This window comes from Mirounga leonina, unplaced genomic scaffold (genome assembly GCF_011800145.1).
Source record: "Mirounga leonina isolate KUSES-001 unplaced genomic scaffold, KU_Mleo_1.0 Mir_93, whole genome shotgun sequence".
NCBI lineage: Eukaryota > Metazoa > Chordata > Mammalia > Carnivora > Phocidae > Mirounga > Mirounga leonina.
Window position 1 is genome coordinate 39,501,213 of NW_023270854.1, and position 18,912 is coordinate 39,520,124.

At 37.2% G+C, this 18,912-nt stretch overlaps 1 protein-coding gene across 2 annotated transcripts in view; it reads right to left on the reverse strand.

The window, feature by feature from the left end:
* Positions 1 to 18,912, reverse strand: part of RNF138 (ring finger protein 138) — a 35,792-nt gene that overhangs the window by 15,707 nt on the left and 1,173 nt on the right. The window contains exons 3-4 of one of the 2 annotated variants that reach the window (XM_034995671.1): positions 5,032 to 5,197; positions 3,723 to 3,838 (exon numbers count right to left, since the gene is read on the reverse strand). The exons of the other annotated variant lie outside the window; for it this stretch is intronic. Coding sequence (XP_034851562.1) covers positions 3,723 to 3,838; positions 5,032 to 5,197 — 282 coding nt within the window. The remainder of the gene's footprint in view (positions 1 to 3,722; positions 3,839 to 5,031; positions 5,198 to 18,912) is intronic. 2 annotated transcript variants of the gene reach the window in all.

Consider the following 18,912-nt stretch of genomic DNA (forward strand, 5'->3'; position numbering starts at 1 on the left):
TCAGGAATAGCTGTGGTTTTCATTAGAAACTATTTTGTTTACAATATCATAGACTAAGTTAGCAACATAATGGATACTTTCTTCTTTGAACTAGCTACTTGGAAGCTATGAAACATAGTTGATAGGGTATTACAATATATTTGGCTACTAACTGAAATCTTTATATGCTGGGTATCTTCTGCCTCTCCAGATCTTCTCTCCTCCATTTTTGACCATGCTTTGTGTACTGAGAGACTAACCTGCATCAGTAGGCTCACCTGCTTCCCAGTTGGGTTCAGCCCAGCAGGCAATTGGGACGGTAAAACAAGAGGAGAGTTAGGATATTTATTTCCCAGACTCCTTCCTAGCCAAACTGCCTCAGCTGGCTGCATTCCTCCTAACTGCTCTCTCTGTACAGCTTACTTTCTCCAAGTTCTGGTATCTACTTCCTCCCCTCCCCTGCTTTGCAGACCCAGAGTACATCACTCACTACTTGTGATTTCCAGCTGCTCACATTGTGCACCCAACACCTTATTCTTTGAAAATAGTCCCTGGACTAAATTTTCCTCAAAATACCTAATCTGAGCATACTACCTGTCTCCTCCCAAGACCTTGACTATATTGGCTTCATATCTTCTATTTCCTGCCATTAAAAAACAAAAAGAGGAAAAAAAAAAAAACTTTTTTTCCTTCCTTCACCAATTTCTGTACTAATAATTCATACACAAACCCAATTTTTCTGTTACAATTAGAATTTTGCACAGGATATAAAAAGGAGTAAGACCAAGAAGCCCATTCTAGATTTTAAAAAGACAGTAAACAAATAAATATAATAAAGTGTCAGAGGGCCTAGTTGGAAAATAAAGAACAGTTGTACCAAAGGGAAGAAATTCCAGAGGTCAGAGAAGATTTTACAGAGTGACTAACACTTGGTCTAAATTCTCAAAGAGAAGAAAAAGTCCAGTGAGTGCTTTGCCTTTATTAATCTATTTATTGGCTCCCAACCCAATGAGGTACAAATAGTATTATTACCATCCCCCTTTTTAAAACAGATGAGAAAACTGAGGTGCAGTTTCTTGCCAAAATCATACAATTAGTGAGTGAAAGAGCCTGGGTCCCAGGCAGTCTGATGCCAAGAGTTCATTTTTTTAAAATCGCTAACTTATACTGCTTATCAAGGATGGCAAGGAAATGGTACAAATAATTAAACATAGCTAAGACATATGATGCAATGATGGTTAGCCAAGAAAGAGAAAGGCTAAAAAAGGCAAGGCAAGTGCCAGGTCAGAAAGGGCTTTAGAATAAAGAATTCTGTCTGATAAAACAGTTGTTGGATTTTAGATCATGGAACCTCTTGAGAATCTCAACATTCTTTCTCCAGAAAAACACACATACACAAAACATCTGGCAGTTTAGGGTAGTTCACAGTCCTTACTGGCCCATTCAATTCAGGACGAGAAACACTGCTAGGGGTCATGTTAAGTCATGGACAAGGTACAAGACAGAAGGTATAAGGAAAGGGAGAAAGAGTTCAGAATTGCACTTGTGAAATATCACTTTGGCAATAGTATGTAGAACAGGTTAGAGGAGGACCACCAACAAAAAGACTACTGTAATAGTTCAAGTGAGAGATGATGAATGCTCAAGCTAGGGAAGTGATAATAGTGTTAGAAGAAAAGCACAGATGAGGAATACTGCTATCAGGAATCAATTTGGACCTGAGAAGTAAGGGAGAAGGCAGCAAGACTTCTGAGAAGAAACTCTGGTCCTTTAACAAGCATTGATTACATAAATCATACATACCAGGAACTTTGCTAAGAACTGGAGATACAATGTTAAACAAGACAAACACTACCTCACACTTAAGAATAATCTATTGGGTTAATAACAAACTGAATTTCAATATACCAGAAGTACAATAATAGGGGCGCCTGGGTGGCTCAGTCGTTAAGCGTCTGCTTTCGGCTCAGGTCACGATCCCAGGGTCCTGGGATTGAGCCCCGCATCGGACTCGCTGCTCAGTGGGAAGCCTGCTTCTCCCTCTCCCACTCCCCCTGCTTGTGTTCCCTCTCTCTCTGTGTCTGTCAAATAAATAAAATCTTTAAAAAAAAAAAATTTACTAATTTTCATGTACCAAGGTTTTTTTTTAAAAAAAGTACAATAATAAAGGAAGCACTGGGATGAAGGAATCTAAGGTGTTTTTTTTAAATTACAAAACAGGAGTGACCCATTTCATCCAATGACACTAACCAAGAAAAATGAGAATTGCAGACTAGGCAATCAGAAAATTACTAAAGACTAGAACAGTTTTATATGAGGAATAGAGAAGCATACTGTATGAGTGCTTAAGAGTGGTTAATTACTGAAAATTAGCAACACATGAAATGAAATGCTACTCAAATGAAATCTTAAGAGACTGCTTAACACAGTCTCCTAGGAGCCTTTCTACACTATTGCCAATCCTGCCTTTCCTTACACAACTATGTGTGTACTTGCTATTACTGAGTGTTTAAAAACTAAGCACTTCGTCATCTAGGGATACATGCATAGGTGATAAAATTACAAAGAAAAGCAAGGGAATGAATAACCTAAAAAGAGGAGAATGGTTACTTCTGGGAGTATGTGGTTCAAAAGGATATGGGCTCACAAGAAGATTCTAAGACCCTAAAGAATGTTCTATTTCTTAATCTGGGTTATAGTGGGTAACTGGATATTTGTTTTATCTCTATTTTAAAAATCATACATGTACACTTTGGTCATTACTCTGTGTAAAGTACACTTCATAAAAATATTTAATATATATACATCGGAGACAATAAGATAAAGCAAACCAAAATCTAGTTTAAAAAAGGGGGGGACGGGCGCCTGGGTGGCTCAGTTGGTTAAGCGACTGCTTTCGGCTCAGGTCATGATCCTGGAGTCCCTGGATCGAGTCCCGCATCGGGCTCCCTGCTCGGCAGGGAGCCTGCTTCTCCCTCTGACCCTCCCCCCTCTCATGTGCTCTCTCTCTCTCATTCTCTCTGTCTCAAATAAATAAATAAAATCTTTTAAAAAAATAAATAAATAAAAAAGGGGGGGACTAAAATAGAACTAAGAATTTAATATACTACATCTCACTTTTACATGACATTTTATTATGAGAATTAAAATTTCGAACAACTCTATTTCTCAGATAGCAAAACAAAAAAAGATTTTAGTTGAAAGGGATTTTTAGTTTCCAAGTAATTTCACTTGCAAAAGAAAACAGCCTTCAACTCTGTTTTTTATTCAAAGAAATGTAGATTTTTTTTTTTAGAATTATTTTTAAATAACATAAACTTAAGTATATCATAAAGATGCTCTCCCAGATGAAATCTTACAGGAGTTAAACAAGCTTGAAGACAAATGTTATAGATCTGTTACTTGGCAAAATACTTTAAACACACATACATACCCCAAAACAAAAAACACCTTATCATATAGTTCCCCAAACAATTCCATTTCAAATATAAAAATTCTCTTTTTAAGAATAAATATTGCTGGGGCGCCTGGGTGGCTCAGTCGTTAAGCATCTGCCTTCTGCTCAGGTCATGATCCCAGGGTCCTGGGACCGAGCCCCGCATCGGGTTCCCTGCTCCGCGGGAAGCCTGCTTCTCCCTCTTCCACTCCCTCTGCTTGTGTTCCCTTTCTCGCTGTGTCTCTCTCTGTCAAATAAATAAATAAAATCTTAAAAAAAAAAAAAAAAAAGAATAAATATGGCTTACCTGTTCCCTACTGAATCTTGAGAGATCTGAAAGTTTGGAATGATAGAGGAAACACCATATTCATCTTGATACTTCTTACAAGATTTGTAATGATGTCTCATGCGATAGAATTTAATCTGTAAATTATTGATCAAAATGTAATGTGACTTTCAATTTCAAATAGAAGTTATAAGATCTGAGGTACTGTCAATAGGAGAAAAGCAAGATAAATATAACCAACTAAATATTCCATTTAAACAAGATTTTTTTTTAAGTAAATGATTTCTTAAGTAGAAGCTGAAAATAATAAGTTTCTGTCCGTTAGATGCAGATGTGAACTCACTGCAAAAAATACTAACAAATAATTTTACACTTGAAACTATGTTACTAAAAACAGACCAAAAAAAGTAAATCAAAAGCAGTAATAAGTTTGCCTTAGGGTATTGGGCATTTCTTTATTCTTTATTGCAACCTGGCAGAGTTAGAAAGTGCTTTAAAAAAAATTAGGTTCCCAGGTTAACACCTGGAACATTTTTCAGTTTCTCACTGAGTAGAGCCTGAATCTCTCAAGTGTATTTTCCAGCTTCACTTCATTGCCCTGTCAGTTAACAACTCCCTCAAAGAGATGGAAAAGCAGATCTGACTTGTGTGAATGCATGAAATAGCAACTGGTTTTGCTCACTGACTTTATTAGCTGTTGAAAAAGTGGCTGCAATAAATCCATGAACACATGGATATACTCAAAGCCTAACCACCCCTCACTATTTCACTCCCTCTTCAAATGAATAGAAATAAAATCCAGACTGGAGAATTAATGCCAGTTATTTGCCAACACCTGATTTTCTCACCTGTTCCTTAAAACTTAGTTTTCTGCAAAATATTCTGTGATTTCTTAAACACATAAATACACAAGTAAAGTGGGCAGCTAGAGAGTTCCTTGACCATAAATCCATTTGGCCCATTTTTATGTTCAAAATTGCAGTAAGGATGCTGCTACTATCACAATTTGTACCAGAATGGGGTTTAAATGAGTTAAATGCCAGTTTATTCATTTAGTTCATTTAGTAGGTAATCAATGAGCAATTATTTTAAGAAAAATGCCATGCTAAAAATTATGACAAATTCACAGATTGTATCTTTCAGTCTCTGTTCTCAATAAGATTATGATCTATTAAGATCTATAATCAGATTTTTTGGCCTTTCTACCCAATTTAAGTAACTTCTTTCACTTCAAACCAGCACCTACCAAGAAAACTCAAACAGGAATTTGATTTTCAAAGTAGAGTAGAACCTTCATTTTCAAAGACGAGCTATGTCACATTTACTCTACCTGTTTTGCACAGCATCTGCAGCTACCAGAAAACTTCCTCATGATATTTTCAAGGTCTAAGGCCCGTTCAGGACATGCTCTCTCTCTTCTAGTCACATTTCCACGACAGAGGGGACAATGTATTCCGCTTTCTCTCATTGCAGTCAGGAAACATTTTCTACAGAAACTAAACCAAACATTTGTGACATGTTAACTACAGAAAAAAGATTCTTTTCATTTCCATGATTAAACACACTCAAGTGGTTATAGATTTATATTTAGGCTAAATGAGGTAAGCTATTCATATGTACATAACTTGCAGAATTTTAAAAACTATACATGTATTTCTCCAAGTCTAAGGCTAATAATTAGACTAAATGGGAATATAAAGAAACTATACTCAATTATGCTTTAAACTTTTTAACATAATATATGAAAAATAAGTATTAACACTACATAACATTATCAGAGGAAGCGTGGTACAGAGGAATGACTGGCTTATCCTGTGTCATTTAGTAGTGTGATCTTAGGCAACACATCGAGCGACACTGGATCTCCATTTCCTCCCCTTATAAAAATGAAAGAATAGACCACATCAGCTTTTGTCTCAAACTGATGTACTTTGAGATATTCCACAAGCTATGAATAGGTCCACCACCTATTTCCACAAAATTGTGCACAAACTGATTTGGGAAGTTCTAGGATAAACAAAGTTTCTCTGCTAAGAAAAACGTTAAGTATTACCCAAACTTATGTTGTGCGGAAATATGAAAATTTCCCACAACAGTGTGCAACGGAACAGAATTTGAGAAATATTTAAGGACCCTTCCAGCTTATCTCTAAACATTCTAATTAGAACCAAACTCACTAAAATCTATTTTTTCTCTCCTAACGCAAGCAATCAAATACCAACTTGATCATTTTTCTTAAAAAAAAAAAAAAAAAAAAAACTAGATAAATCATAGCCATCTGCATCTGGGGTCCAGAGTACATATAAGTTTAATCCAATCCCCTATAAATGCAAATATTCAATCTTCTTCCTCTAAAAGTTGAGAGCAAATAGTGTAATAACAGATCCCAGAAAATGAGTTTCCTAACTAGCACTGAACAAGACACTTTTCCCCTCTACAATCAGTTTCCTCATCCATAAAGTACCTACAGTTCCAACAACTGTTCAAAGGATTAAAATGGGTAATACAGTAAAATGCTTATCACAGTATTTTTGACAGTTACAAAGTGCACCATAAATAGTAGCTAATTTCACTAACATACATTTGATATGATTACCAATTAAGACCACAAATTAAAATATTAAAAATATTCATCCTAGTAAAAAAAAAAAAATTCATCAAGAAAATGCAAACTAAACATGGCTGAGATACCATCTTTCAGCTAGCTGTCAAACTAAAAACTAGCCTTAAAAATAATAACCAGTATTAGAAAAGATATAAAGAAATGAGTACTCTACATTTCTGGGTAACAATTCGTCAGTATTATCAAATCCTTACAGAGAGGGCATCCCAAAAGTCTGAGTGCCACTTAGAGCTTTAATAATCTCAGAAAGTATAAAAACACAAAGTTACAAAACCATCATTTTTAAGTTCAATTGTTAAAAACTGAAATTTAATTGTCTATATATTTTGTAAATTTTGAATAATAAATTTTTAACTTAAATTCTTTGTTTTAGTCAGTGTTTGCATTCTGTAATCAAAGGGACTGTAAAAGAGAAAAAAAAGAAGATGAGTCAGGAAAAAAAAAAAAGCAAGACCAACTGGGGCAATAGTCTAGACCATGAAAGGGTCTGCACTAGGGCAGGGGTAGGAGAAACAGAGGATCTCTATTTCAGAGACACAGTTCTCAGTTCCTGACTGTGTATATAGGGAGCTTCTCATGTTAACAAAATCAACAGAATGTTATGACAATTACTTGTGGGAGGTAAGAAAGATAAGAATTTCTAACCTAGAACACGGAGTAAAAGGCGACTGGATTAACAAGTTAAGAAATATTGGAAGAGTTGGTTTGACAGAGGAAAGATGGGTGCAAATTCAAAGTACCTACAAAAATCTCAATGCATGATATCCAGTAAACAACCGGAAATACAGATCTGGAAATTAGGGAGAAAAATATGGAGAGCAGTTGAAGTGCAAAGAGCACTAAAGAAACAATCTAGAGAAGTATAAACATTTAAAGGAGTGTTGATAGGAAGAGCCAAAGAAAAAGACTAAGTAACATTAGAGAAGCCAAGTCTAATAAGCTATCAAAGAGAAATAATAAAAAGATGAAGGTAAAACTGTCACCAAATTATTAAGCTAAACTTTTGTCTTTAAATAAGGAATCAAAAACTGTCAACAAAAGTTCATACCAGCAAAATTCATTACAAAGACATAATCATGCATAAAAATGATACTTGAAAGAAATGAAGTAGAACACTATTAGAAGGCAAATCAGTCAATATGCTGGCTAAATTAATAATTAATTATAAATAAAACAAACATAGAATATTAAAAGATCTTTTTTTTTTTTAAAGATTTTATTTATTTATTTGAGAGAGAGCACATGAGAGGGGGGAGGGTCAGAGGGAGAAGCAGACTCCCTGCCAAGCAGGGAGCCCGATGCGGGACTCGATCCCAGGACTCCAGGATCATGACCTGAGCTGAAGGCAGTCCCTCAACCAACTGAGCCACCCAGGCGCCCCAGAATATTAAAAGATCTTGAACAACCAAGATGCACAAATGAACACTGTATTTACAGGAAGGGGATAAAATAAAGCAAAATTTCAAAGCCCACTCATTGATTTAATAACTAAAATAGTAAAAATGTGGTAACACCACATACCAACCAGAATGACTAAAATGAAAAAGGTGGAAAATACAAAGTGTTGAGGAGGATGTGAGCCAACCTAAACTCCCATTTGATCTATTAGAATGCAAACTGATACAACCATTTGGAAAAATGACAGTATCCACTATAACCCAGTAATTCCATTCTAAAGTTTATACTCAATAGAACTGCATATATGATCAGAAGAAATTTCTAAAAAGTTCACAGCCACACTATGGTAATAGCCAAAAGCTGAAAATTATACAATGTCCATCAACAGAAGAATGAATAAATTGTAGCATATTCATAAAATGAAAACTATAAAATACTATAGTGAGAATAAATATGGATGAATATAATGTTGAGCTAAAGAAGCCAGATTTAAAAGAGCACAACTATATGATTCTCTTTTTATAAAGTACAAAACATGCTTAAATGTTGAATGAATTTTTACTAAAAAGTAGAAACAGATACAGTAATTTCTATTTACCACTTTCAAAAATATTGGCAATGGCTATAAAAACAAGACGTAAAGGCATAAAATATAGAAAAGCAAGAAATAAAAATCACTTTAGAAGACAAAACTGTTTTGTTAGAAAATACTCAATTAGCCCCCAAAATTACAACACATAACAACTGTACAATACAAACTCTCCAAATAATAATTACATTACTAAAGACTATTTATAGCGTCAAAAAATGAAAAATATTCATATAAAAAACTAAGAAAAGTAATCAGGTTTAAAATTAGCTTTGGACTTTGTATTCAAAATGTAGACAATAAATGAAGAAACAAAAATTTCTAGTGGAAATACACGTAATAAATAAAGGCAAAACAGGACTTTATTAAATAGATACTGAAATGTCTTAAAGACTGGCAAAAATATATCTTAAAAAGCAAAAATGATTGGGGTGCCTGCTGGAGCAATCGGTAGAGCACATGACTCGAACTCGGGTTATGAGTTCAAGCCTCATGTATGGCACAGAATTTACTTAAAATTTAAAAGAAAAATTTAAAGCAAAAACGATTAACAAATGTGCAAAAAGTGATTTAAAAGAAGAAAAGACAGACTTCAATAAATGATGCTAGAGCAATTGGACGTCCAGAGGCACAAAAATGAACCTCAATCTAAGTCGGCCACCTTATACAAAAATTAACTTGAAACAGGTCAGACTGTAGTAAACTGGGAAATTGCCATACAAAGATATATTCACTTTCTAATGCCCAGAACAAGTGAATATTACCTTATATTGCAACAGCTCTGATTAAAGTTAAGGATTTCAGGATGGGGAAACTAGCTGGGATTATCCAGATGGGTCCTAAATGCCATCACAAGTGTCTTTGTAAGAGAGGCAAAGGGAGATTTGACACAGACATACGGGAGAAGGCTATGTTCAGATAAAAGGAGAGATTAGAATGGTGTGGCCTCCAGAACCTCAGGACACCTTTGCCACACCTTGACTTGGGCTCAATGAAATTAGTTTCAGACTTCTACCCTCCAGAACTATGAGAAAATAAATTTCTGGGGACGCCTGGGTGGCTCAGTCGGTTAAGCTTCTGCCTTCGGCTTAGGTCATGATCCCAGGGACCTGCGATCAAGTCCCACATCAAGGCTCCACACTCAGCAGGGAGCCTGCTTCTCCCTCTGCCTGCCAATCCCCCTGCTTGTACTCTCCCTCTCTGGCAAATAAATAGATAAATAAAAAGTTAAAAAAAAAAAAAAGAAAAGAAATATCTGTTATTAGAAGCCACCAAGGAAGTGGTAATTTGTTACACAGTCCTAGGAAACTAACACACAGAGTTAAATGTAAAACATTAAACTACAAAACTTTTAGGAAAAAAATAGAAAATATTCACAAACCAGAGCCACACAGAGTTAGCTTTAATGTTAGAAGCACATCCTAAATAGAAAAAATTGATAAAGTGGACTTCATAAAAATTAAGAACATTTGCTAAGCAAAAGACTCTACTAAAAAGATAAAAAGACAGACTATAGACTGGAAGGAAACATTTGTAAATCACTTATCTAACAAAAGTATAGTATCTAGAATACATAAAGAAGTCTCAAAGCTCAACAGTGAAAAAGCAAACAACCTAGGGGTGCCTGAGTGGTTCAGGTGGTTGAGCTTCCCACTCTTGATTTTGGCTCAGGTTGTGATCTCCAGGTCCTGAGATCAACCCCCATGCGATGGGTTCCATGCTCAGCAGTGAGTCTGCTAGAGAGTCTCTCTCTCCCTCTCCTTTTGCCCCTCCCCCCACTCACTCTCACTCATTCTCTCAAATAAATAAATACTTTTTTTTTTTTTTTAAAGCAATCTATGGGATGCCTGGGTGGCTCAGTTGGTTAAGCATCTGCCTTCGGCTTGGGTCCTGGGATCCAGTCCCATGTCCGGCTCCCTGCTCAGTGGGGAGTCTGCTTCTCCCTCTGCCTACCGCTCCCCCTGCTTGTGCACATGCGCGCGCGCGCTCTCTCTCTCTATATATATATAAATAAATAAAATCTTAAAAAAAATAAAAAGGCAATCTAATTAAACCACAGGCAAAAGACATGAAGAGACAAGATTTTACATTAAGACTCTACAGATGATAAATAAGCACACAAAAAATGTTCAACATCATTAGCCTTTATATACTAAAAACAAATACCATATGATTTCACTCATATGTGGAATTTAAGAAACAAATGAGCATGGGGAAAAGAAGAGAGAGGGGAAAACCAAGAAGTAGACTCTTAACTATAGAGAACAACTAATGGTTACTAAAGGGGAGGTTAGAGGAGGGATGGGTTAAACAGGTGATGAGTATTAAGGAGTGCACTTGTGATGAGCAACGGATGTTGTATGGAAGTGTTGAATCACTATAGCGTACACCTGAAACTAATATTACACTGTTTGTTGCCTAACTGGAATTTAAATAAAAGCTTAATAAACAAAAAGTTTAAAAAAGAATTCAAATATACTAAAAAGGTTTTTAAAACAATGGAAAAAGAATGCCCTTGAAGAAATACTGAAGTGAAATGAATAAGAATGTCAAATTAAGATTCAAAAGCACACACACTAAATATTTCAGTAGATTCCAAGTGGGTCCAAAAGTTGGAAAAAATAAGAGATTCAACAAATAAAATTGAATATCATCATAACCTTAGATAAAGAGAATCAAATATCTTAAATCCGAATGTATAAGATGTAATAATGCACAAAAGGAAAGCACTAAATAGAAAAACAATTTAAAGTTTAATAAATATACAATAATCACTAAAATATAGCCATAGAAATGATCACAATACACTTAGAGCACTCTGTGAAGAGTAAAAATATAAATTTAATATGGAAAAATGCATACAGCCTTGCGAAGCAACTAAAAAACTAGATTTTAAAGTGACCTCTAGAAACCATTTTGAGGGGCGCCTGGGTAGCTCATTCGGTTAAGTATCTGCCATCAGCTCAGGTCATGATCCCAGGGTCCTGGGATAGAGTCCCCCATCAGGCTCCCTGCTCAGCGGGGAGTCTGCTTCTCCCCCTCCCTCTTCCCCCTGCTTGTGCATGCCCTCTCCCTCTCTCTCAATAAAATCTTTTAAAAAAATAGACACCATTTTGAACTTTTTTTTTTTTTAAGATTTTATGTATTTGGGAGAGAGAGCTCCCAGGAGCGGGGCGAAGGGGCAAAGGGAGAGGGAAAAGCTGATTCCCCACTGAGCAGGGAGGCCCACAAGGGGTTCAATACCAGGACCCTGAGATCATGACCTGAGCTGAAGGCAGACACTTAACCTACTGAGCTACCCAAGCGCCCCCATTTTAAACCTTATTAAATTAGCATAAAATGCTAAAAAAAAAAAAAGTTGGCAAAGATGTTGGAATACAGATATACTTTTATAGTACTAATGGCATTTTGCAAGTTACCCCAATTTTGTGGCAAAGATTGTAACATTTATACAAATAACAGTAACTATTTATTGAGTACTTAAAATGTGATAGGCAGAGTTCCAGATACTTTATATTCATTATCTTGAGTTCTTTAAAAATAACACTGTAAATATTCTAAATGGTCTTTTTTTTTTTTTTTACATTGAGGAAACTAAGGCTTAAAAAAAGAAAAGTTTAGAAACCTGTAAGAGGCTGAAGGCTAAAAGATATTTCTTTTAAAATACAAGGCCCTGTGTGTTCCCTCTACTTCAGGGTCTTTGCCTAGAATGTTCCCTCTTCCCAGAATATTCTACACACAAACATAGCCCTCCACAAATTAACACCTACATATCACTCAGATCTCAGAAAGGGTCTTTGATTACCTCCCCATCCACCCATCAACCACCCTAGATCTGGTCTCCTCCTTATTCTCTCTCTCTCTCTCTCTCTCTTCCTCCCAGAACCTGTGAGTTTGTAATTACAAGTTTATCCAAGTGTTTATTTGAATTAAAATACGTCTTACCAACGACAGCTTCAAGGGCAGATATCGTATCTATCTGTTCACCACTGTATGCCCAGCACTATAAGCCAGCTGAGCACTTAGGAGGCATTCATTAATATTTGTTAAAGCAATGAATGTCAACTTACCTTAATCCCAAAACTGTTAAATCACTTAACTCAATGACAGAATCCAGTTTTCAAATCAAAACCATAGGCAACTCCCATGTACAACACACTCCCCTAGAGCTGCAATCATCCTTGTGTGACAGAGCTGACAAATTCCCTTGTATTTACCCTTTGACCCAGCAATTTCACTTGTGAGAATTTATCTTACAGGAAAAACTCTCACATGTGAAATGGTATTTATACAAGTTTAATCACTGCAGCATTATTTGTAACAGCAAAAGATTAGAAACAACCTAAATGTTCATCAATATGAAATTGGATAAATAAATAATGACACATCAAACAGGGATACCTGGGTGGCTCAGTCGGTTAAGCATCTGCCTTCGGCTCAGGCCATGATCCCAGGGTCCTCAGATCAAGTCCCACATCAGGCTCTTTGCTCAGTGCGGAGCCTGCTTCTCCCTGTGCCCCTCCCCTCTCATGTTCTCTCTCTCTGACAAATAAATAAATAAAACATTAAAAAAAAAAAAACACGATACATCGGGACACCTGTGTGGCTCAGTCGGTTAAGCGTGTCTGCCTTCGACTCAGGTCAGGATCCTAGGGTCCTGGGATCGAGCCCCGCATCAGGCTCCTTGCTCTGCAGGAAGCCTGCAGATGCTATAGTTATCAAACTTACAGTAATTTTACACTTGTATAGCTTTTGAAAACTGTAAAAGGTTATTTTTTTTTTTTAAAGATTTTATTTATTTATTTGAGAGAGAGAGAATGAGAGACAGAGAGCATGAGAGGGAGGAGGGTCAGAGGGAGAAGCAGACTCCCTGCCGAGCAGGGAGCCCGATGCGGGACTCGATCCCGGGACTCCAGGATCATGACCTGAGCCGAAGGCAGTCGCTTAACCAACTGAGCCACGCAGGCACCCCTGTAAAAGGTTATTTTTAAGTTTCCTTCAATTTTAAACTAGCAGATGCCAGATGAATTTCTGTTCTTACTCATTCTCCTAACAAAAGGCTGATCAACAGACATTGGAAGAGAAAAACTTTCCTATCCAAAATGCTCCTGATTTTAGTATTAATTAATTAAAAATCCAGCATTTTTTAAATAGTTAAAATTTATAAGGACAAATGTCCCAAAGAGACTATCAAAAGAAAAAGGTTATAGGCGCCTAGGTGGCTCAGTCAGTTAAGTGTCCAACTCCTGATTTCCGCTCAGGTCATGATCTCAGGGTTGTGAGACTGAGCCCCAGTGGGCTCACACTAAGCATGGAGTCTGCTTGGGGTTCTCTCTTACAGCACATGTCATATCATCCCACCTAGTCAATCAAATATTAATAGATAGATGACAGAAAGATAAAGACACATAAATCAGTCAAACCCATCAATCAGCCAGCCAACCTTTAGAAAGAATTAGGGTGCTGTGACTGTTTCACTTCATTCCTCACATCTTTTTGCACCCTGCATTATGTCACTTTTATAAATAGAAAAATAAAACTATTTTAATTTTGGAAAGAAAGTTGCAATTATCAAAGTAAGTTTTTGGTATTCTTGAAAATGGGTTTTTTTGGTTTCTTATACTACTAAAGAATAGTTGACATAAAATGTTATATTAGTTTTAGGTGTACAACATAGTGATTAGATACATTACTTAATGCCTACCACAATAAATGTAGTCACCATCTGTCCCCACACAATATTATTACAATATTATTGACTATATTCCCTATGTTGTACTTTTCATCCCCAGGACTTATTTTGTAACTAAAAGTTGTACCTCTTAATCCCCCCTACACTTATATAGGCCATCCCCCAATGGCAACCATGAGTTTGTTCTCTGTATTTATGGGTCTATTTCTGTTTATATGTTCATTTGTTTTGTTTTTTAGATTCCACATGTAAATGAAGTCATATGGTATTTGTCTTTCGCTGTCTGACTTATGTCACTTAGTATAATACCTCTAGGTCCACCATCCATGTTGTCACAAATGGCAAGACCTCATCCTTTTTTATGGCTGAATAATATTCCATGTGTGTCACACACGCCTACATATACATGTGTATATATATATACACATCTTACCTAAAAATCTAGCACCTTTTACCTTTCTAGTCTATAGTCAAAATCATTCCCCAAAACAACAAACTTAAAAAAAAAATCAGAGATTTTAAGTTAGACTTAAAACTAAGTCATCCTTCTGTTACGTAAGTAAATAGCATAGTTGTTTTCTAATTATGTCATTTTATAAATATTTGTCAAGAGAATCTGGATAAAGTCTTAAAACCCTTAAGAAAAAAGACAGTCTGGAGCAGCATTTATTAAAACAGCAAGAACCTATATGTCTGGCTTTAAGAATATAACAAGTCTGTAGGAAGGAAGAAATTTTAAAATTATTTAGAGCATGACTGCTCAAACAACAAGGTATCAATAAAGTTGTTAAAAAGGTAAGAAATGTGGGGTGCCTGGTGGTTCAGTTGCCTTTGGCTCAGGTCATGATCCCAGGGTCCTGGCTGGGACCAAGTCCCCCACCAGGGTCCCTGCTCAGCAGGGAGCCTACTTCTCCCTCTCCCTCTGCCTCTGCCCCTCCCCACCCCCACACTCCCTAGTTCACGTGAGTGCGCATGCTCTCTCTCTCTCTCTCTCAAATAAATAAAATCTTTAAAATAAGAAATATAAACAGAAAATGTAAGAACTCGACAACCCAAAGCAAGTTGATAATCATACAAGCACATGCCTAATAAGAAGTGAAAGCTGATTTATATTAGCTCATTTTTAAAGATGCCTCCTTACAGAGATGCCCCAAAACAGATTAGATTCCATCATTAAGGGGCACGTGGGTGGCTTAGCTGTTTAAGCATCTGCCTTCGGCTGAGGTCATGATCCCAGGGTCTTAGAATTGAGCTCCCTGCCCAGCGGGAAGCCTGCTTGTCCCTCTCCCTCTGCCCTTCCTCCTGCCCCTTGCTCTCTTTACTCTCTCTCTCTCAAGTAAATAAATTCTCAAAAAAAAAAAAAAAAAGATTCCATCTTTAAGAGTTTGGCAAGGCATCAACTTATTACATGTAATTTTCATTGTGATGGAGCTTACTTTTAACCATGTACAAAAGTTATTCCTTTAACCACTCAAAACAGGAAAGAGGAGAGGTTTGGTTCAAAGAGCCTTTGAAGATTACCAATGAAAACACCGAAAGAAATACCTTACGACTATGCCAGTTTGTACCTTCTTCTGAAACCTTACTTTGAATACCTGCTCAACTTTAATATTCCTTTTTTTAAAAGATTTTATTTACTTATTAGAAAGAGACAGAGAACATGAGCAGGGGAGAGGGGCAAAGGGTGAGGGAGAAGCAGGCTCCCCACTGAGCAGGGAGCCAGACATGGGGCTCAATCCCAGGACCCTGGAATCATGACCAGAGCTGAAGGCAGACGCTTAACCCACTGAGCCATCCAGGCACCCCTCAACTTTAATACTCTTAATTCATCTTTACTTGCTTTTTAAAATACTACATCTGATCATTCTAAGGTAACTAACACTCCTTCCTTAAAATTCTTCTCAGTTTCCATACCGTCACACTCTATGCTAGATTTCTTCCTATCCTGTCCATTCTTCTGAGACTGCACTTTTCTCCACTCCAGATTTAAATATGCATTCTCCAGCACTTGTCCTATCTAGGCCCTCTGCTATCTTCCAACTTACAGGCCTCCCTCAGTGGCTACATCCATATTCACAGCTTTAGTTCCATGTATTCCAGATCCACATATATACACTTATCTACTGGGCATCATCAAATCTTACACTGACTTCCTCAAAATGTCAGGAATCTCTCCTCTCCATTCCCACTATCATTACCTTAATTCAGGTTCTAACCATTCTCTCTTTGACACAGCAATGAATCATCTCTTCACTGGTCTCACCACTACACCAAGCTGGGTCCTGCTACTAAAGTAAACTTTCTAAAATTGAAACATGATCATGCTGCTCCTCTGCCAAAAATTACTGAATAGGTCTCTATGGCTTTCAGGAAAAAGCTCAAATTGGCTTACACGGAAAGTTCCTGCCAATACCTCTAAACTCTATCTCTACTACACTCATCCTTCGGCTTCAGCCTGGAAACAGTCATCCTCTGTAACCCCTCCTTGTGTCTGCATATGCTGTAAACCCAATCAGGGTATTCCCCAACAAACCCTGAATAACCAATTCTGACCTAAAGTATTACTACATCCAGGAAATCTCCCCTTTAGTCATAGGCTGATTTAGACAGGTACTCTCAATGCTCACATAAAATTTTCCTCCTAAATCACTTCCATTATCAGTCACATTCATGCTTAGGTCTTCTCCATTAGACTATCAACAGTCCCCAGGGAAACAGCACTATTTATATGCTTTGTACCTAACATACAGAAAACATTCAACAATTGCTGTTTGAAGGAATAAATGGGGATTATACAGAAATTTATAAAATGGTGAACTTATTCTAATGATAATGAACTTGTTCCTTCCATTAGAATAGTCAGTGGGCAAATCCTCTGCTGTCGTTGAAATGTTGATGAAAAATTTTCATTTTCTAACAGCTCCATAGTGACCCAAAGCCCTTATCACCTCATTTCTTACTATCTGTGAATCAAAAACTGATTTTGTAGCTAAACATAAATATTTTTAAAGGCACAGGTTGGTCCTTTGTGAAAAAGGAAGAGCAAATGACATAGTAAATTTTATTATTTTAAATAATTATATTTCCCCACCAAACTCCTTCCAGTCAATCAAGACCCTGTTCTACCATTACCATCCCTTCCAAATAAAACTTTTCTCCCCTCTGCCTTCTTTAATTCATTGAATCTCAGAGCAACTATGTGTGTTTGGAGGGGGAGGGGGGTAGGAGATGGGTTGATAAAGGAGGGGATGGAGGAGGGTGATAAAGCAGTATCAACAAAATCTACTCTACATTTCCATATCTAGTCTAACCACATCCAAGTCCAAAGAGATGATTAGAAAAAGGTCCAACAATCATGTCCACTCTCTTTTCCATACCATTGATGTCAAGCCACATTAGTCTGATGTAAAATGTCCCACAAGGGAAGTAAACTAGAGCAAACTGCATGGAATTTTAAGGCGAGCTGAAGATTACAATGAGTTCTATGAGGTCAATGACCCAAAGAGTAACTGAAACGATTCTGTCCAGAAACACCTACTTCCTCTCACTCTGACCTCCTACCCTCCTTTTTGTCCACCCACTGCCAGCACAAGCACAGGAAAGGCATCAAGTTACAATAATGAATACTGACAGATTAAAGGCCAAAAAGTTATACATTGTGCACTGAACATCTCAAAATATTTCTCTTAATAACTTGCATTTGTTGAATCAAATAACAAAGCAATTTCAGACTGTCATTCACCTCCCACAACATAGCAAAACGTAACTGGCACAACTCCTATAATGAAGTCACATACTCCTAGCTCACACAACAACTGCAGAATAGGAGTAAGGTAAAAAAGTGCAGTCAAGATTGAGGATAAGAGGGGCGCCTGGGTGGCTCAGTTGGTTAAGCGACTGCCTTCGGCTCAGGTCATGATCCTGGAGTCCCGGGATCCAGTCCCGCATCGGGCTCCCTGCTCGGCAGGGAGTCTGCTTCCCCCTCTGACCCTCCTCCCTCTCACACTGTCTCTCATTCTCTCTCTCTCAAATAAATAAAATCTTTTTTTTTTTAATTTATTTATTTGACAGAGAGAGAGATAGCGACAGCAGGAACACAAGTAGGGGGAGTGGGAGAGGGAGAAGCAGGCTTCCCACAGAGCAGGGAGCCCGATGCGGGGCTCGATCCCAGGACCCTGGGATCATGACCTGAGCCGAAGGCAGACGCTTAACGACTGAGCCACCCAGGCGCCCCTCAAATAAATAAAATCTTTAAAAAAAAAAAAAAAAAAAGATTGAGGATAAGAGTGAGAAAAATGAGTATCAAACAATATCTGAAGAACCCCAAATTCAATCCATTCTTTACAAAATTACAGAACCTCTCTCTCCAAAAAAAAAAAAAAAAAAAAAGTCGAAGGAGAAATATATTTATAAACTTGTTCTACTCTTTTCAGCTATTTGCAAGCACACAAAACTTTCAAATCTGAGTGTATTTTTTCAGATAAAGATTTCCAAGCTTCACCTGCCAGAAATTCTTTTGTAAATCTGGAATGGGGCCTGGGTATTGGGATGTTTACTTAAAAAGTTCCCCAAGGACTCCGATCAGCAGCCAGGTTTGTCAGATGTGCTATGTATCTTTACAAGAAGGGCTCCTGCCAACCCCTACTGACACTCTAGCGTCTGTAAAATTATCGAAGTTCTTCCTATAAATATGCCAAATCAAACAGCACCATGCCACCTCACCTAATCCCTCTGTGTTCTCCCTCACCCCTGGAGTTACTGCCTTATCTTCAGTTCATTCCATGAACAGCAATCTTCCTTTCCTATCTCCACCTTCGTAGTAACCAAGAAATAAGAAGGGTAAAACAAAGGGAAACTATCACTTCAATACCCGGAAATCCTGTCCGTTCTAACATGAGAGAAGAAAACC